General features: G+C 42.6%; 1 protein-coding gene and 1 long non-coding RNA gene across 5 annotated transcripts in view; one reads left to right on the top strand and one right to left on the bottom strand.

The window, feature by feature from the left end:
- IQCH (IQ motif containing H) overlaps window positions 1-17,046 on the bottom strand; it is a 226,439-nt gene that overhangs the window by 62,304 nt on the left and 147,089 nt on the right. The window contains exons 15-16 of the mRNA XM_021100401.1: window positions 9,931-10,051; window positions 4,251-4,537 (exon numbers count right to left, since the gene is read on the bottom strand). Of these exons, the coding sequence (XP_020956060.1) occupies window positions 4,251-4,537; window positions 9,931-10,051 (408 nt within the window). The remainder of the gene's footprint in view (window positions 1-4,250; window positions 4,538-9,930; window positions 10,052-17,046) is intronic.
- Window positions 1-17,046, top strand: part of LOC110261942 — a 181,971-nt gene that overhangs the window by 79,562 nt on the left and 85,363 nt on the right. For all 4 annotated transcript variants that reach the window (XR_002346361.1, XR_002346364.1, XR_002346362.1 and 1 more), the window contains exon 3: window positions 4,330-4,513. This is a non-coding gene — a long non-coding RNA (uncharacterized LOC110261942). The remainder of the gene's footprint in view (window positions 1-4,329; window positions 4,514-17,046) is intronic.

The raw sequence follows: 17,046 nt of genomic DNA, 5'->3' as shown, positions 1-17,046 counted from the left end.
TCCAGGTGTGTGTGTGTGTAGCACAAATGAACCTATCTACAGAAAAGAAACAAACTCATGGACATGGAGAACAGACTTCTGGTTGCCAAGGAGGAGGAGGGAGTGGGACGGACTGGGAGTTTAGGGTTAGTAGATGCAAACTATTGCATTTGGAGTGGATAAGCAATGAGATCCTGCTGTGTAGCACAGGGAACTATATCTAATCACTTGTGATGGAACATGACGGATGATAATGTGAGAAAAAAGAATGTGTATATTCATATATATGTATGACTGGGTCACTTTGTTGTAAAGCAGAACTTGACAGAACCTTGTAACTCAACTATAATTAAATTTTCAAAGAGAATAAAAGACAAAAGATATAAATGGCCAACAAATAAAGATATTCATCCTCACTAATAATCAAAGAAATACAGAGGAAAACAAGATTTCATTTTTCCCCTGTTAGACCTGCAAAAATGAGAGGTGATAAAATGCCAGTCTCTTCATTGGCATTTCTCACAGTGCATGTCAGCTAGGAGAAAAAATACAATATTTTCTGAAGTGATGTCACTTGCAAAAAGGCAAGAGTATGTACCAGTGATTCTGCAAATAATCTATCATATACAGGGAGTTAACAGACTTCCTTTGCCAGTGTATTTTGGTGTGCTCACTGAGAACTTTTTCATGTTCTATTGACAGTTGTAACTGTCACTCAGGTGACATACACTCACTCATACACTCAAGTATTAACAGGAGGAAACAGGGGAAGGACTAGAGAATTTGGGGTTAATCTATTTATCCCAACCATCAACTAAAGTCTGAGTGCTTCTCTAAAAGCCTTAGCACCACTAGCCAGCATCTGCTAGAATGTTTCTTTTGTTCATTTATTAATTATTTCAACAGATATTTACTGAACACCTTTGTTGTGCTGAGGCAGAAATAGTGTTGAGAATTGAGTGGGGAGCAAAAAGAGACAGAATATATCTCATCAGGGAGCTTATACTATACAGGGTGAGACAACTTTAATCAGATAATCATGCAAATAAGTTGAAAACTAACAACAGCAAGTGCTATGAAGGAGAGGGATACATGATGATATGAGAACCTAAAACAGGGGAATTTAACTTTGTCAGGAAGTTTGGGGAAGACTTCCCCAAGAAAGTGTGGCTCAAGCTGAAATATAATGGATGGGAAGGGGGTTAACTGGTAAAAGAGATGAGGCCAGAGCATTTCGGGCAGAGAGGCAGCATGTGTAAAGGCCCTATGGCAGGAGGTAGTATGATGAGAAGAGGGTTGGAATAGAGAGAAAAAGAGGGGGAGTTAGGGAAAGAAAAGGCTGTCGAAGCACATGGGACCAGCCAAGTGAAGGGTGGACCTTTGTCCCAGAAACTGAGAAGGGTATTAAGCTCTGGGACAGGACCAGCTTCATGTTTGGAGAAGATACCTCTCACTACCACTTGCAGTTCTCTCTATACTAAACTTGAATAAATAAAAACTGTAAGTCAACTCTCCCCACAGTTCCATCCTCCCTACTGCCCCAGGGATCACAGATTTAATCCTTATTTCTCATGACAAACATTTGGGGAAGACAACCTTTCCTGCTTCTCCTTCCCTTGCTTCCTTGCCACCCAGCTCTCTCACTGGACAGCACTGTTTCTGTCCTCCCTCCACTCAGGTTGGTTCCTGAATGCCCTTGGTTTGTCCTTTCCTCTCTCTATGTGTGGGCCCGAGAAAGGAATGCAAAACCAATAGAGGGCCCAGGGAAGCAAATGGAAAATGATTTCTGGACAAGTTGAGAACTGCTCAGAACATAAACTCTCACTTTGAAACTTATCATCTGACTGAAACAGAGAATTGTAAAACAGAATAATGAATATAAAACAAGTAAAGTATATTTACAACATTGGGTTGCCAGAGAGTACCAGGAGAGGGAGAGCAGGAGCCCATTTCACCCTTTAGACAGAGTGATGTTCAACCAGCACAACATAGGAGGAACTGAACATTTTGAAAAATGAATCTTGTGAAATAGTAGTGAATTTAAATATTATAATTTACAAGGGGTGAGGTTGGGAGGGATCAAAGCAAAAAGGTTAAATATTATTTCTCTAAAATTATTCAGTATTAGAGCCATACAAAAGCACATGAAAAATCTTGTAGATGAAATATTGAATAAATAAAAGCATATCGTAGAATAGTAGTACATGGGATGTTATGATCTATAAAAAGTTTAAAAACACAAAATTAAACTATGTATTATTTATGGGTATATTTGAAATCCTGGGTAATCATCAGTGAAATCTATTATACCTGTAATCTGCCTTCGCTGATCAAGGTCATTTTATTTGTTGCTATTAAAAGACAAACAAACAAATTTGTGTCCTCCTAAACAATGTTTGCCTGAGTTGTTTTCCAGAAACTTGGAGTCAGCTATGTTTAATTCAAGCTCAGTCAGTTAAGACTGGATAGGGCCCTCCAACTGGGTGTGCATGAGTGTCGGCTCAGTGCCCGTTGGACATCAGAGGGCCAAAGACTCCCCCTCAGATGATGCTCAGTGCCTCCATTTTTGAAGATGCTTTCCATGAAGAAACCCGTAGCTTTGATTCTCCTGTGCAGAATGATGAGTCCCTCATCTTATTTCCAATCACCTGTCCCCATGCTCCCCAAACCTAAGACCACCCTATTCCTTTATCCCAAGAATATCGCATGTCCTTTGCGGCAGATTTGAGACCTGTTTTACTTTCTTCTTGCTTGTTGCCTTGTGAATAAACTCTTTCTTTGTTGCAAATGTTTGGTTTGCAGCAAAGAATGTTTTGGTTTGCCGCACATCAGGCAAACAACCCTGGTTAGGTAACAATCCACATGCAGCAAAAGCTTAAAGATGTGGAAAAGAATGAAAGTCCCAAATGTAAAATGATGGATACCTCTGGGAGGGATCGTGTGAAGGGGATTGGCAGGGAGTACACAGGACTGGTAATAGTCTTGGTTCATTACTCTAGTGTTTGTACTAATACTGTACTTTTTATATTTATGAAATATTTCCCAATACATTTTTTAGAAGAAAAAATTGACCACCTAAGTTGCAGGTGAACTACTGATAGAAAAGGAACAGTTATAAGAACTCTCACCTCCCCTCTAGTGATTGACTTTCTATTTAAGAACAGATTCTAGGAGTTCCCATCATGGCGCAGTGGTTAATGAATCCGACTAGGAACCATGAGGTTGCGGGTTCGATCCCTGCCCTTGATCAGTGGGTTAAGGATCCGGCGTTGCTGTGAGCTGTGGTGTAGGTCGCAGACGCGGCTCGGATCCCACGTTGCTGTGGCTCTGGCGTAGGCTGGCAGCTGCAGCTCTGATTCAACCCCTAGCCTGGGAACCTCCATATGCCGTGGGAGCAGCCCAAGAAATGGCAAAAAGACAAAAACAAAAACAAACAAAAAAAACCAGATTCTATCTAGAAAGGTTCACTCCCTGGATGGCACAAAACAGTCTAATAAGATACAGGTAGAGCACTAATGGGCAGAACTGAAGCCCCACTGGGATGAGTTGCAGTTATTTAATAAACTCCAACTATACTGAATAAGAAGACCCTAGTATGCTGGCAGAACCAGCCCGAAACTGGTCCTGTCTTGCTTTATCCTCAGTGAAAAACACTGAGTTGTTTTTCAGAGACAACAGAACAAAACGAAGTCATACAGCCAAAGCATGCACAGAGGAGAAAATTTTTACCTCAGACAGCACTCAGAACCAAAATTCCCCCCCCAACAGAACAAAAGATCCCAGACATGACTGGAACCTGAATGCCAGAGCCCTTTCATAGTGAGGAAGAGCCAGTGCTGAAGCCCCCTTTACCACACCTCTCCATAAGTGGCCAAGTTCCAAAGCCCTTCATTGAAAATCTGCCCTTCATACCAACCTTCCTCCCCTAACTCATAAAAGCTTGACCAAACCCCAGATCAGAGAGACACAGATTTGAGTCATACTTCCTGTCTCCTTTCCAGCTGACCTTGCAATAAAGCCTTATCTTAAAAGCTGGTGCCATAGTATTGGTTTCTATGCCCACTGGGCAGCAAGCCATTTACTGGTCCTGTATTTAGAGACGTAAAGCATGATCTCATCTGATTTGCCATGGACCATGTAAATGCTGAATTTACGGCTCATCAGGAGAGCAATGAATCTTAGAAGCTCCCCCACAGTCCCTGTTGCATGGGCGTGGATGGCATGGAATCTTTACATATTTGAATATTTCATATCGCTTCAAGTCAACTTACCTGCTGCTCCATGGTGCTTGGATCAATAAAAGTCACCAGGTCTATGGAGAAGTAACCAACCACATTTTTCATTTTACAGGCTTTTCCAATTTGAAGGCACAAAGAACTGAGAACTTGGGGATCTACTGAGGCCTGAGGCATGGTGGTTCCAGAGGAGATGAAGGGGCCTTCGGCATGAAACTGGTCCCCTGTTGACAGCAGCCTGATTTCTCCATTGGGCTCTATCAGCATGTCCACTGTCACATTGGTGACACTCTCTGTAGGTGGGTATGCTTCAATCACGCCTCCTGGGAGTGGGGGAAGATTGGAGTGGGTAAAAGGAGGAGTTCATGTGGATACTGCCCATTTAGAGTAGGAGGAAAGAGCCCAGGCTTTGGCAGAGGCCCTTGGGGCAAGTAGCTTCAATTCTCTGAACTTCCTTTCCCTCATTTCTAAAATGGGCATAATAAGAACTCTCTTACCAGATTGTTATGAATCTTCCTGGTACAGCTGAGTCTGTAGTCTTTAGCACAATGCTTCGTGTGTAGTAGGACTCAGTGAATGGTAGTTTTGATCATAAAAAGGTAGACAATGTAAGGATCATCAAGCCTGTTCCCATGCATCATATAAATGATGAACCCAAGAACCATAGCAAATCCTTCAGGGGGAATTACTGCCCACAGTTTGTACCTTGATAACCAGTGCTCTTTCTGTTCGACTTCACTGCTTTTGGAAGTTTTGACAGGTTAGGGCTTTTATCAGGCATAAGAGAACACTGACTATTATGTCAACCAAAGGATTTTATATATAGCTGGTTGTTTTAAAATGCAGAGCCAGGAGATGCTGCCATTATTGAGGAACAGGTAAGCTTCCTCCAGGCTGATAATGGGAACTTTATAATTTATCATAGTTTACCTTTTGCTTTGAATAACAAAAATCATGGAGGCAAATTTGATGGTCATAGCAACAGCATTAGCCATGGCTAATTGAGGTCCACAAAAATTACATAACCGTATTTTCTGCTTTTAGGCCTAACTTAAAAATCTTACCATATGGAGTTCCCATCGTGGCGCAGTGGTTAACGAATCCGACTAGGAACCATGAGGTTGCGGGTTCGGTCCCTGCCCTTGCTCAGTGGGTTAACGATCTGGCGTTGCCGTGAGCTGTGATGTAGGTTGCAGACGCGGCTCGGATCCTGCGTTGCTGTGGCTCTGGCGTAGGCCGGTGGCTACAGCTCCGATTAGACCCCTAGCCTGGGAACCTCCATATGCCGCGGGAGTGGCCCAACAAATAGCAACAACAACAACAACAACAACAACAACAACAACAAAAGACAAAAGACAAAAAAAAAAAGAAAAAAAAAATCTTACCATATATATCCCCTATACAGAAATTTAAATATTATTTGTAAAGAATTAGATAGCATAATTTAAAAGTAAAAACAAGAAAGTGTTCCTAAGATAGTCTCTGGAGGCTGACAGTATTAAGGTAAATTTGGCCTGTGTTTCAAGATTTTGCTGGGAGGTGACTTCTGCCCATAGTCTCTTTGAACAGCATATATGGTTAAATCCTGAGATTTTAACAATTCTCAAATGTAGCCATCTGTTACTTTATAGAAAAGGTACTTTCCTTAAATGTCTATAAATGTGGTTGGAGCTGGTCCCATAGAAAACTGAGTTTCAGGAGTTCCTGTTGTGGCACAGCAGAAACGAATCTGACTAGGAACCATGGGGTTGCAGGTTCAATCCCTGGCCTCGCTCAGTGGGTTAAGGATCCAGTGTTGCCATGAGCTGTGGTGTAGGTCACAGATGTGGGTTGGATCTGGTGTTGCTGTGGCTGTGGCGTAGGCTGGCAGCTACAGCTCCAATTAGACCCCTAGCCTAGGAACCTCCATATGCCATGGTGCAGCCCTAAAAAGACAAAAGACCGAAAAAAAAAAGAAAAAGAAAACTGAGTTTCAGAAGGAAAACTAATTAACTTTTTTGGTTGGTTTGAAGTGTTTTCTTTCTTTTTTTCTTTTGGTCTTTTGTCCCCCCCCCTTTTTTTTTTTTTTTTTTAGGGCTGCATGCATGGCATATGGAGGTTCCCAGGCTAGGGGTCTAATAGAAGCTATTAGACCCCTAGCCTGGGACCAGCCACAGCCACAGCCATAGCAACACAGGATCCGAGCCAGGTCTGCAACCTACACCACAGCTCATGGCAACGTCAGATCCCCAACCCACTGAGCAAGGCCAGGGATCAAACCTGTAACCCCATGGTTCCTAGTCAGATTTGTCTCCACTGTGCCACGATGGGAACTCCTGAAGTGCTTTTCTTCAAATGCGGTTTCTTAGTGTGTGCTGTACCTAAATACCAGTTGTTGGGGATTTAGTGAGATAAAGGTAATGAAACAACAATAACACAATTCACAAAAACAAGCAAAAAACCTTTTGAGTATCTCTGATTCAGAAAACTTTATGGCTTTAGCTATCACCTACATTTTGAAAGGTAGTGCTTCAGTGAAAACACATTGTCCTTTATAGTTACAAGATTATTTTTCTTCCAAGTAACTTATTTTGTATTGTCTTCTCAGCAGTATGACCAGTCTCTTTACCATTAATTTTTTCCTTTGAAAGCAATTAATTCCTCTTTTATTTTTTATTTTTTTTTTGTCTTTTGTCTTTTTTTGTTGTTGTTGTTGTTGTTGTTATTGTTGCTATTTCTTGGGCCGCTCCCGCGGCATATGGAGGTTCCCAGGCTAGGGGTCTAATCGGAGCTGTAGCCACCGGCCTACGCCAGAGCCACAGCAACGCAGGATCCGAGCCGCGTCTGCAACCTACACCACAGCTCACGGCAACGCCAGATCATTAACCCACTGAGCAAGGGCAGGGATTGAACCCGCAACCTCATGGTTCCTAGTCGGATTCGTTAACCACTGCGCCACGACGGGAACTCCCCAATTAATTCCTCTTTTAAAAAATGTATTGCCTTTAATATAATCCTTTGTCAAAGTAGATATCAAATCTATAGCACCCTAAGCCTACTTGAGAGAATAGAAATGAAATGAAACAGGCAGTAGGGGAAGATGGCAGGAGATAGTGGCCTTAGGGTCAGAAAACATAGGGGGATGGCCTTGCAGGGCTACTGTATGCCCTGGGCTCAGAGCTGGCAGAGGTTTGGAAACACTCGACTTACCAGAACTGGATTTTTGAGACATGGTAAAATTGAAGGATCTAACTGTGTTCCCATTTCCCATGTATTTGTTGTGTGATTTTGCCAGAGTCACTTCCTAGCTTTAAGCCTATTTCTTCATCTATAAAATTGGCTCCATAAAGTTTGTTCTTCCTCCCATAAATAAGCACTGTGTTTGTTTACAACATGGCTGAAAGAGAGGCAGTAAGGATAGAAATGAAGGAGACTGAGGCCAAGCCTAAGCTTGTGGTTATACAATTCATCTAAGACAGTGGCTGGGAAAACCCTTTCTAATCTACAAAGCTCACATGAAAATAAATAGATTAGAGGAAGATTTGCAGGCTGACCTTGGAAAATCTGGAAACTTCCTAACCTCTTGTCCTGTAAGGACCTGAGATCATCCTGATCTCCCCCTCCTAACTTAAAAAAAAATCCTTTACTGGATTTCCCATCATGGCACAGGGGAAATGAATCCGACTAGGAACCATGAAGTTGTGGGTTCAATCCCTGGCCTTGCTCAGTGGGTTAAGGATCTGGCATTGTCGTAAGCTGTGGTGTAGGTTGCAGACTCGGCTCAGATTTGGCGTTGCTGTGGTGGTGGTGTAGGCCAGCAGCTGTGGCTCCGATTAGACCCTTAGCCTGGGAACATCCATATGCCACAGGTGCGACCGTAAAAAGACAAAAAAAAAAAAAAAAAAAAAAAAAAAGTCCTTTATTATTAACTATGTTTTTGTTGTACACACCTTGTTTTATTTTCTTCCATTTATGCATGGGGTTGACTCTTTTAGTTTTACTTTTCTGGTAGCAGGTACATGTGGAAATTTGTAGAATCACAATTCTATAAGTTGTAGATATTTAGATTTGAAAGGACACTAGAGACCATGTAGCATAACCGCACCCTGTTCTTCTGCACCAGTGAAGAATCCTTTTTTAGCATTCTTATTAGAAGACAGGCCATCCGACACCTTGCTTAAATAATTCATTCCAGTGTATTTAATATGCCCTTCCAGCCTACTCTTCCTTGAAGTGTATTCCAACACCCAACAGATCTTTCCTCTCCGATATGATCTCATACTCTGAGCTAAGGGGAGTTCTTTGGTAAAGATACCCATTGGTTCCAGCCAAGACTCCTGGAACAACCCAGGATAGCCTTTTATTGGCTCTCCTGCATATTCACAGAGTGATTTGAGGAGAATACCTAATCTTTTGTGACTCAGTTTCCTCTTCTATAAAGTGGGCTGTTAGGAGGATCAAATAAATTAATGTGTGTACTTAGAATAGTGTCCGGCACATAGTAAGCATATACTGTGCTTATTATATTATCTTCATTGTGCAGTTGTCACCACTGTGGTATTGCTGCTGCTGTTATCATCTTATATAATATGGTTATTATATTATTATATTCTTATGTTAATATAATATCATCATTTGACAGTGGCGAATAGAGTGGAACGATAGCTTTCTAGCTTTCTCTTATCATTCCTGTGGGTAAGCATACAGGAATATCTGCCTTACACTGTGACCTCCTAGAGAGTGAGGAGCATTGGGTGGGCGTGCCTCAGCGTAGCACTCCACAGGCCCTCCACAAGTTGGGGATAAGCATCATTTTCTCCATTCATTCCCTCACTGACCTCTTAATGTCATTAGAAAATTTAGGAGAGGTTGGGAGGAGGAGGATGAAAGAAACAGAGGCTGGCTTTGCTCTAGGACTGTAAAGAATCCTTTTTTTTTTTTTTTTTTTTTTTTTTTTTTTACAAAATCTATGTTCAGGAGTTCTTATCATGGCTCGTGGAAATGAATCTGACTAGCATCCATGAGGATGCAGGTTTGGTCCCTGGCCTCGCTCAGTGGGTTAAGGATCTGGCATTGCCATGAGCTGTGGTGTAGGTCACAGATGTGGCTGGGATCTAATATTGCTGTGGCTGTGGTGTAGGCCAGTAGCTACAGCTCCATTTCAACTGCTAGCCTGGGAACCTCCATATGCTGTGCATGTGGCCCTAAACAGACAAAAAAAGTCAACAAAATCTACCTTCAGAATTGGAAGTAAGACCATTTCTACTCTCCTAGAAAATGGAAGGAGAAACTAACATTTCTTAAGATTTATTTTTGAGTCTGGCACCATGGTAGAAACTTTCATATCTGTGTTTCATTGAATCCTCTCCGCAACCCTGGGAAGTAGGTGAGGAAACTGGCCCCGTGAGGGTTTAAGAACCTTACTCAAGGTCAAGGATGAGATTCAGACCTAGGTCATCTGATTCTGAAGCCCACCTCTCAGCAGAAGTCTGTGGTGCAAAAATATGGTCAGAATCTTGAGCTATGCACGGCACGCTTGGTATGCTCAATTCCTGTTTACTTAAGAGGCTGAGTGCAAGATAAATATTAGGCAAAGTTTAAAAGTCTGCTTGCAAGAGCACTTTTCTAAACCAACACAAGAGAGGCAAGGTGTTTAAATTGGCCCCAGATTGACCCAGAACTAGAATTCAAGGTTGTGCAGACTAATCCTCAATAGAAGCTTTACAGTCTTATTTACCTTGACTGAGAAATGTTTGGAGGAATTTCCTCCATGTCGAGAACCGTTTCTCATTGACTGGCTGTGCGTGCTGTGCTAAAATGCCCGCCAGCTCCTCGGAGATCTTCACCAAAGCTGGCTCCTGCAGAAACAAATTAAATAGAACCACAAGCAATTTTACTACAGAAATGAAAACTGCTTGTGGAGTGATTAAAAACCAGGCCTCCAACAGGCAAAAAAAATGTGGTTACTGTTTACCCAGAGTCAGAAAGCCATTTTGAAAATTTTCTCTATTTTTCCAGCCATTTCAATTTTCATATTTCAAAGTGATTTGGCCCCTAAATATTGCTGCTAATTGTGCCTGTTGTCTTCAAAAGGCAGCCGTCTGTCTGGGCATCAGGTAACCCCAGGTTCATACCCACAACAACCTGTCCTTGGGCACTGTGCCTCCCTACTCTGGGCCTAAGTTTCCCATTATGTAAAAGCTGGGGTCAACTACCTTCTCCCTAAGGTCCTTTAGACCAGAATGGTTTTTATCCTCTGTCCCTAAGAGAGCTGACCCTGGGAGAAATTATGGAGTTGGCAAGGTCTTTCTTGGATACTTTGTCTCATGAAACCATGCCCTTTCCCCTTGGTTGAGGAGTTATAAACTTCGGGATCAAAGCCTTAAACCACAGCTGATACTATAGAGATGCAATTTTAGGAGGGAACAGGTTGGAAGAGTGGGGGCGGAGAGGAGCTGGCCTCAGTCACTTGATATTTCCAACTAGATCACATCCTCATCTGATTAAATGTAGGCTGGCCCCACATCATCCTGTAACAACCCCAAAGTACAGAGCCTCCTGTCAGAATGAAAACAGTAGGAAACGCTCTAATGAATGAGAAACTGAGAAACTCAGCTTTTTGACATGAAAAGACTCAGTTCGTCAGGACAATTTGTTTTTGCTTTTTTGTTTTTTTTGAAAGTCTTAGACTATCTCAAAATTTTTAGATGGAAGCCACCTCCTCAAATTTTATTTCTGCTGGCAGGAGGGCAGGTTACTAGACACAAAACATTTGATGGGCAGAATTCATATTCAAAATATGGGACATTGACAAGAAAAACCTCAGGCTTACTTTGGGTTGATGGGGAACTTTCTAATCTGTGAGTGAACATCCGTAATTTGGAAGAATCAGAAAAGAATTAGCTTTGGAGAGTGGGGTGTAAGGAATCTTAGAAATAATCTGCCTGGCCATTTATTTTCAATTTCCCTGCCATTAAAAAGTGATTGTCCTTCTCCCTACTCCCAGCATCTTAGAACATCTGGTTTATTCTGGGTCTAGTGCCCTCTGAAAATCTACAATAGAAGACAAATATCTGAGAATATAGTCTAGGCAGGTCCCAATAATCTGAATAATTTCCCAAATATCCAGAAAATCCTGGTGGGAGTCTCACTGGTTAGTAAGTGCCTGATATACAAAACAAAGATGCCATGTGAAAGAGAGAGAGTGCTACCACCCACCCTCATCCAGGCTTGTTCAGGATGGCTCTGTGCACAGTCCAGTCTGGATGGGAGTTGTTGGGGGTGGAGATGACTGTTAAGAAGGGCTGGGGAAGTCCGCTCGCAAAATGAGGTAGAGGCAGGGAAGTTGCCGTTAAAGCCCAAGGCCTTGCCCATGTCGCATGATACTGCACAGTTTACGTTTTCTGTGTTCTATACTGTATATAACCTCATCTCCCCAAGGTCTGGCATCTAAATCATAAAAAAGCACACAGAACATGCAGTTCCAACAACCTAGACTCTCTCTTGGTTCCTCCTTTGAGCATTGTACTCTAAACCCATCTTTCTTTGTTTTATACTTGTTTCAGTTAAAACCATTCTACTCTATTAAAAAAGACCCATTGTCGGTGATTCATGTAGTGCCCTAAAGCTGGGCCTGTGAAGCCCGGCTGTGGGTTCCCGCCCTGCTTGGGAAACAGTGTCAGGGAAGAAATCTATGCAGGGCAGACACTCAACTGGGACAGTGGAAACTTCCTTTTTGTTCTGCCCTGATTAAAGGGCTCTTGCTGCCTTGTTTCTGAAAAGTATTGAACCATGTATCCAGTGATCTGCTCTTACATCAAAACAGACCAAGAGAGGTAATTCATTTATTCATTCATTCATGCAAAAATTAGAGACAGACAGTGGAATGGTGGTTGTCAGGGGGAGGGGGAACTGGAGTTAGTGTTTAACGGATACAGAGTTTCAGTTTTATAAGATGAAAAGAATGTGATAGTTGCACAGTGTTATGAATGTATTTAATACCTTTGAACTGTAGACTTAAAAATGGTTGAGGTGGCAAATTTTATGTTATGGGTGTTTTACTACATTAATAAAATTTTAAAAATTACAGAATGTCAAGCCTAACTGAATTAAGGAAAAAAGTGTTTATGTGTTGGGTTAGGGGGTGGGACTAGAGATGGAGGGGAGGCAGAGAAAGAGTAGGTGAAAGCTTTGCCACCTGAATCTTGACATTACATCTCCCTTAGTTTAAGAATTAAGTCAAAACCCCTCAGTATAATACACATGAAGGCCCTCTGTGACCTGGTCTCTGATTGCTAATGTAGCCTCACCTCTCTCCTCCCCAGCCTTGCTCCAAACTGCCTGACTTTAATCTCTTTCCTCTGCCTTCCTTCTTCTCCTTTTGTCCTGGATGACTCTTCCTCACTCTCTCTGAGTTAGTTCTTCCTCTTCCAGGAAGCCCTCTTCCAGGAACCCTAGTTGAGCGTTCTTTCTCCATGTTCTCCAGCTCCCTGGGGGCTTCTTAAAGGTAAAGTGGCTTTGAGGTCAGTGGCTTTGAGGTGAGTCTCCCTAATGCTTGGCACAGGGAACACTCAGTATCTATGGAATAAATCTTGGCAGTGATAAACACACGGGCCCAGCCCCTAACAGCTGAAGTTACAGAGTAAGGGAAAATATGAAACCTCAAAACAGGCTTGCTCCTTCCTGCCGAGGAACCACCTGGGGGGATAACAACTTAAGAACCAACAATTCTTCCTGGGTGGATTTTATGAGATTCCTGCCTCTGAGGGGCATTGGGAAGATAAATGAGGTGACATTTATGAAGTGTTACCTCAGATGCAACATGCTATGTTGAGGGTCAATAATTAACTTATAAGGCTGGCTTCTGAGAAGCATCTGGACACTACGTCAGGCTGCCCTCACTGCCTCTGCTTACAAAGCCAGCCAGTCTGCCTTGATCCATAGCATTAATGCTGTGTACAAAGCCACAGCAAGGGGGTAAACTTCCTAGAGGAAAGTCTGCTGCAGAAATCGTGTCCCATCATGAGAAGTACACAGCCGAAGGCTGGGTGATGTTTGCTAGGGGATGCTGGGGCCCACAGAGGCAGCTTGGGGCCTGATGAACTCTCTAAGAAAAAGATATGCAAGGGAATAAGGTGGGGGGTGTTAACTGTTCGGTTTATTTCTTTATTTTGAAAGCATCTGATAGGGAATAGAAAGATTATACTAAGAATGGCCTTAGTACAATAAAGAGATGTCAGATGTGAGTTCTCAGTTTGGGGGTAGTTTCTGTTCCCTAGTGTTTATCATTTTGCATAGTTCAAACACAGTTTATCACAACTTTAAGGGCATATGCTGATAAGGGAAGATCTATAACTATAAACTTAAGTATACACTGATGCTCATAGACACAGACATACAAAACCATGCCAAACAAACCCCTAAATTCATGTAAATCATCAGAACAGTATTTGTAAAATACTTACAGAGGCTCATGCTATTATCTCATTTGGTCCTGACACCAACACACTGAGGGTGGGCCTGCACAGGATAATTCCCCCTCCTCTACAAATGGGAAGCAGAGGCTTCTAAAGTGAAGAGGCTTATGTAAGATCACTTGCTGTGTTGTTACTAGGTGATTCGGTTACTGGGTAATTTTCAATGCGTGACTGAAGACAGAAGACAGTGAAGTTGGGGGAACCGTTGCTAGTTTGCCTTCTTTCTCCCCTTTTACCTTTGCAAAGTGTGTGTGTGTGTGTGTGTGTGTGTGTGTAGAATATCTGTTAAAAATTGGTAACTGGGGCATAGATTCTCCGTCTTATATACTTGTGAACTAAGTAATTAGAAAGTTTCTTTTCAACGAATCACATCAAAGAACCTGGCTAGTGTTCAGAGAGTTTATCATTCACGTGGTGCAGATCACTTAGAGTTAACAATCCTAGGCGTGTGGAAATGAGAGTATAGATCTTTTTTTTTTTTTTTTTTTTTTGTCTTTTTGTCTTTTTGGGGCCGCACCTGCAGCATATGAAGGTTCCTAGGCTTACAGGTCAAATCAGAGCTGTAGCTGCTGGCCTTTGCCCCAGCCACAGCAATGCAGGATCCAAGTCACATCTGCGACCTACACCAGCACTCATGGCAATGCAGGATCCTTAACTCACCGAGTGAGGCCAGGGATCAAACCTGCGTCTCATGGATACTAGTCAGATTCATGTCCACTGAGCCACGATGGGAACTCCTAGATCTTGTTGATGGTAAACAAATGTTAGAAAAATATCCGTTACTTCTTGGAAAACAAAGTCAATTCCAGATCTTCATTCCATCATGATTGCACATTAGCTGCTGGTCTTTGTGGTGCTAATAGCTCTAGAGAAATTCCTATCCAGGAGAAACTTGAGCCACATCTGTGCTACTGCACAGCCTTGTCACCACTTGTCCAGTACGTATATTTACCCCTCAAAGTGTATCAATGATGGTCATGACCTTGGAGGGTTCCAATATATCTGCACAAAGCACAGGGCCTCCATCAGCTTGAGCAGTACATCCCAGAGATTCTTACCTATCAAGCCTGGATTGCCTCTCAGCTCTCTCTCTTTTTTCTATCAAAAAAGTATAAATTTGAAGGAAGAGATATTTGACTGAAGGAAATTCAGGATATCTCAGGGGAAGCTGCTAGCATATCCAATTTAATATTTCCCTCAATGTCTAAAGCTACTCCAAACTCTAGAGAGTTAACTCTCCCAAGTACATTCTAGTGTGTGTGTGTGTGTGTGTGTGTCTGTGTGTGTGTGTGTGTGTCTGTCTGTGTATGACTGTGTCTGTGTCTGTCTGTGTGTGTGTGTCTGTGTGTGTGTGTCTGTGTGTATCAGGGAAGATGAGTAAGGAGGAAGAATGAATACAAATTAGGATGCTCTAAATATTAATCCCACCAATACACATTTTATTTCAGAAGCTTCTTTGCTGGATCTGCAGTGGTGAATTAAGTAAAATAACGTCTTGGCTAATCACCTCTAATCTCTCACACCAGACATTGTTTGGTGGTGGTCAAGAGAGAAACCAGGGAATCTGCCCAGATGATTCTGCTTTATAGAGCCCTCTGATATCCTTAAATGGAGGAATGGAAGGTGACATAAGACCAAAAGGGCAAGACAGTGACTTTAAAAACTAAGTAAGGCTGTCAGTGTTGAATGAGGCCATGTGACAGTTGCCTCCTTAACAGAAGAGGAGGTGGGGCATTTACACTCCCGCAGTGAGACTGCAGGTGCTCTCTGGCTGCCTCTGGCTCTGGGGGGAGTGCTCTCCACCGGCCCTGCTGCCTCTTTCACAGGGAAAGTGTGGGTTCTGTAAAGGTGCTCAAGATTTGAATTGGCTAGTGGCATAGAGATAGAAGGTAGGGATTCCTAATTTGAGGGTGAATTTAGGAAGATTACTTTGCCTACACAGGACACTTTTTACCACCATCGTTTTTTAGGTAAAACAATAGCTCACTCTTACTGAAAGCTTACCATGTGTCAAGTCTGTGCCAGGGGTTTTACATTTATTATCTCAAAGCCACTCTCTGAAGTAGTTGTTATCATCCACATTTAATGTCACACAGCCATGAAGTAGCAAACTGGGATTCATATCCAGTTGCTACCATTATGCTATATAGTGCAATGGGATCTGAGGCTGTAAGTGCCATCAGTGGGCACTGATGGCCAATCTGAGTGAGATTAGATCTGACATGTGATGCTAAGTCTATGCTGTCAAATTTACAAAAAATGGTAGAATGAACAGACATCTGTTGTTGGCTGCCCAGCATCTTTGTCCCTTCCTTCTAGGTAATGATATCCATGACTTGGTAACAGCCCTTACCCCTTTCTTAGCTATGCAAGTGATTGAGAATGACTTCAGCCTCAGCTTCAAGGGTAGGCCCCTGGTTAGCAAAGGCATACTCTGGCCACAATGATTGGTTTGGAGGGGCACATGACCTAGTTAGGCCAATCAAGTGTTAGGAAGCATGTGCTAGGGCCTTCTGAGTATGAAGCTTTATGCTCTTTGGAGAATGCTGAGAATGCTGCCAGGTGAGATGTTCTCTCTTCCTGTTACCTTCACCAAGGACAAGTGCTAGGAGTTACTTGACCAAGGACAAGTTTTAGGAGCACTGGCAGCCATCTTGCAACCCTGGGGACAGCCAGCCTTAGAGTGGAGAAGACATTATGTACACTATGGAGGAGGGATGGAAAGTAAGTCCTTGGTGATACTGAGCCACTGGATTAAGCCTCGTCTGATTCTAGAGCCAATCTCTGGATTTTCAGTTAGTTGACATAATAAATTCTCTACATTTTAAAAGCCATTTTGAGTAGGAATTTCTGTTACTGCTGCAGCTCAGTTTCAACCCTTCCCCTGGGAGTTTCTGCATGTGATGGGTTGCAGAATTTTTTTTTTTTTTTTTTTTTTTTTTTTTTTAAGGGCTGCACCCGCGGCATGTGGAGGTTCCCAGGCTAGGGATCGAATCAGAGCTGTAGTTACTGGCCTACGCTAGAGCCACAGCCATGCCAAATCCGAGCCACATCTTCGACCTACACCACAGCTCACGGCAACGCCGGATCCTTAACCCACTGAGCAAGGGCAGGGACCGAACCCGCAACCTCATGATTCCTAGTCGGATTCGTTAACTACTGCGCCACGACGGGAACTCCCAAAAAAATATTTTTTTAAATCGATACAAATGAATGGGCCAACCATGTATCCACAATCCATGCTGGACACTTCAGCCAGCAAGTGCCCTGATCACCCTATGCATTGGTTACTTGCATTCTGTAATCAGTAGTGAAGTTTTTACTCATTCCTTTCCATTAAGATCATTAGCAGTAGTCCCTCTTTAGAGTGCAAAAAT

Source organism: Sus scrofa, chromosome 1 (genome assembly GCF_000003025.6).
Source record: "Sus scrofa isolate TJ Tabasco breed Duroc chromosome 1, Sscrofa11.1, whole genome shotgun sequence".
NCBI lineage: Eukaryota > Metazoa > Chordata > Mammalia > Artiodactyla > Suidae > Sus > Sus scrofa.
Note: the sequence above shows the minus strand (reverse complement) of the source record. Positions and strands in the feature narration are given on the sequence as shown.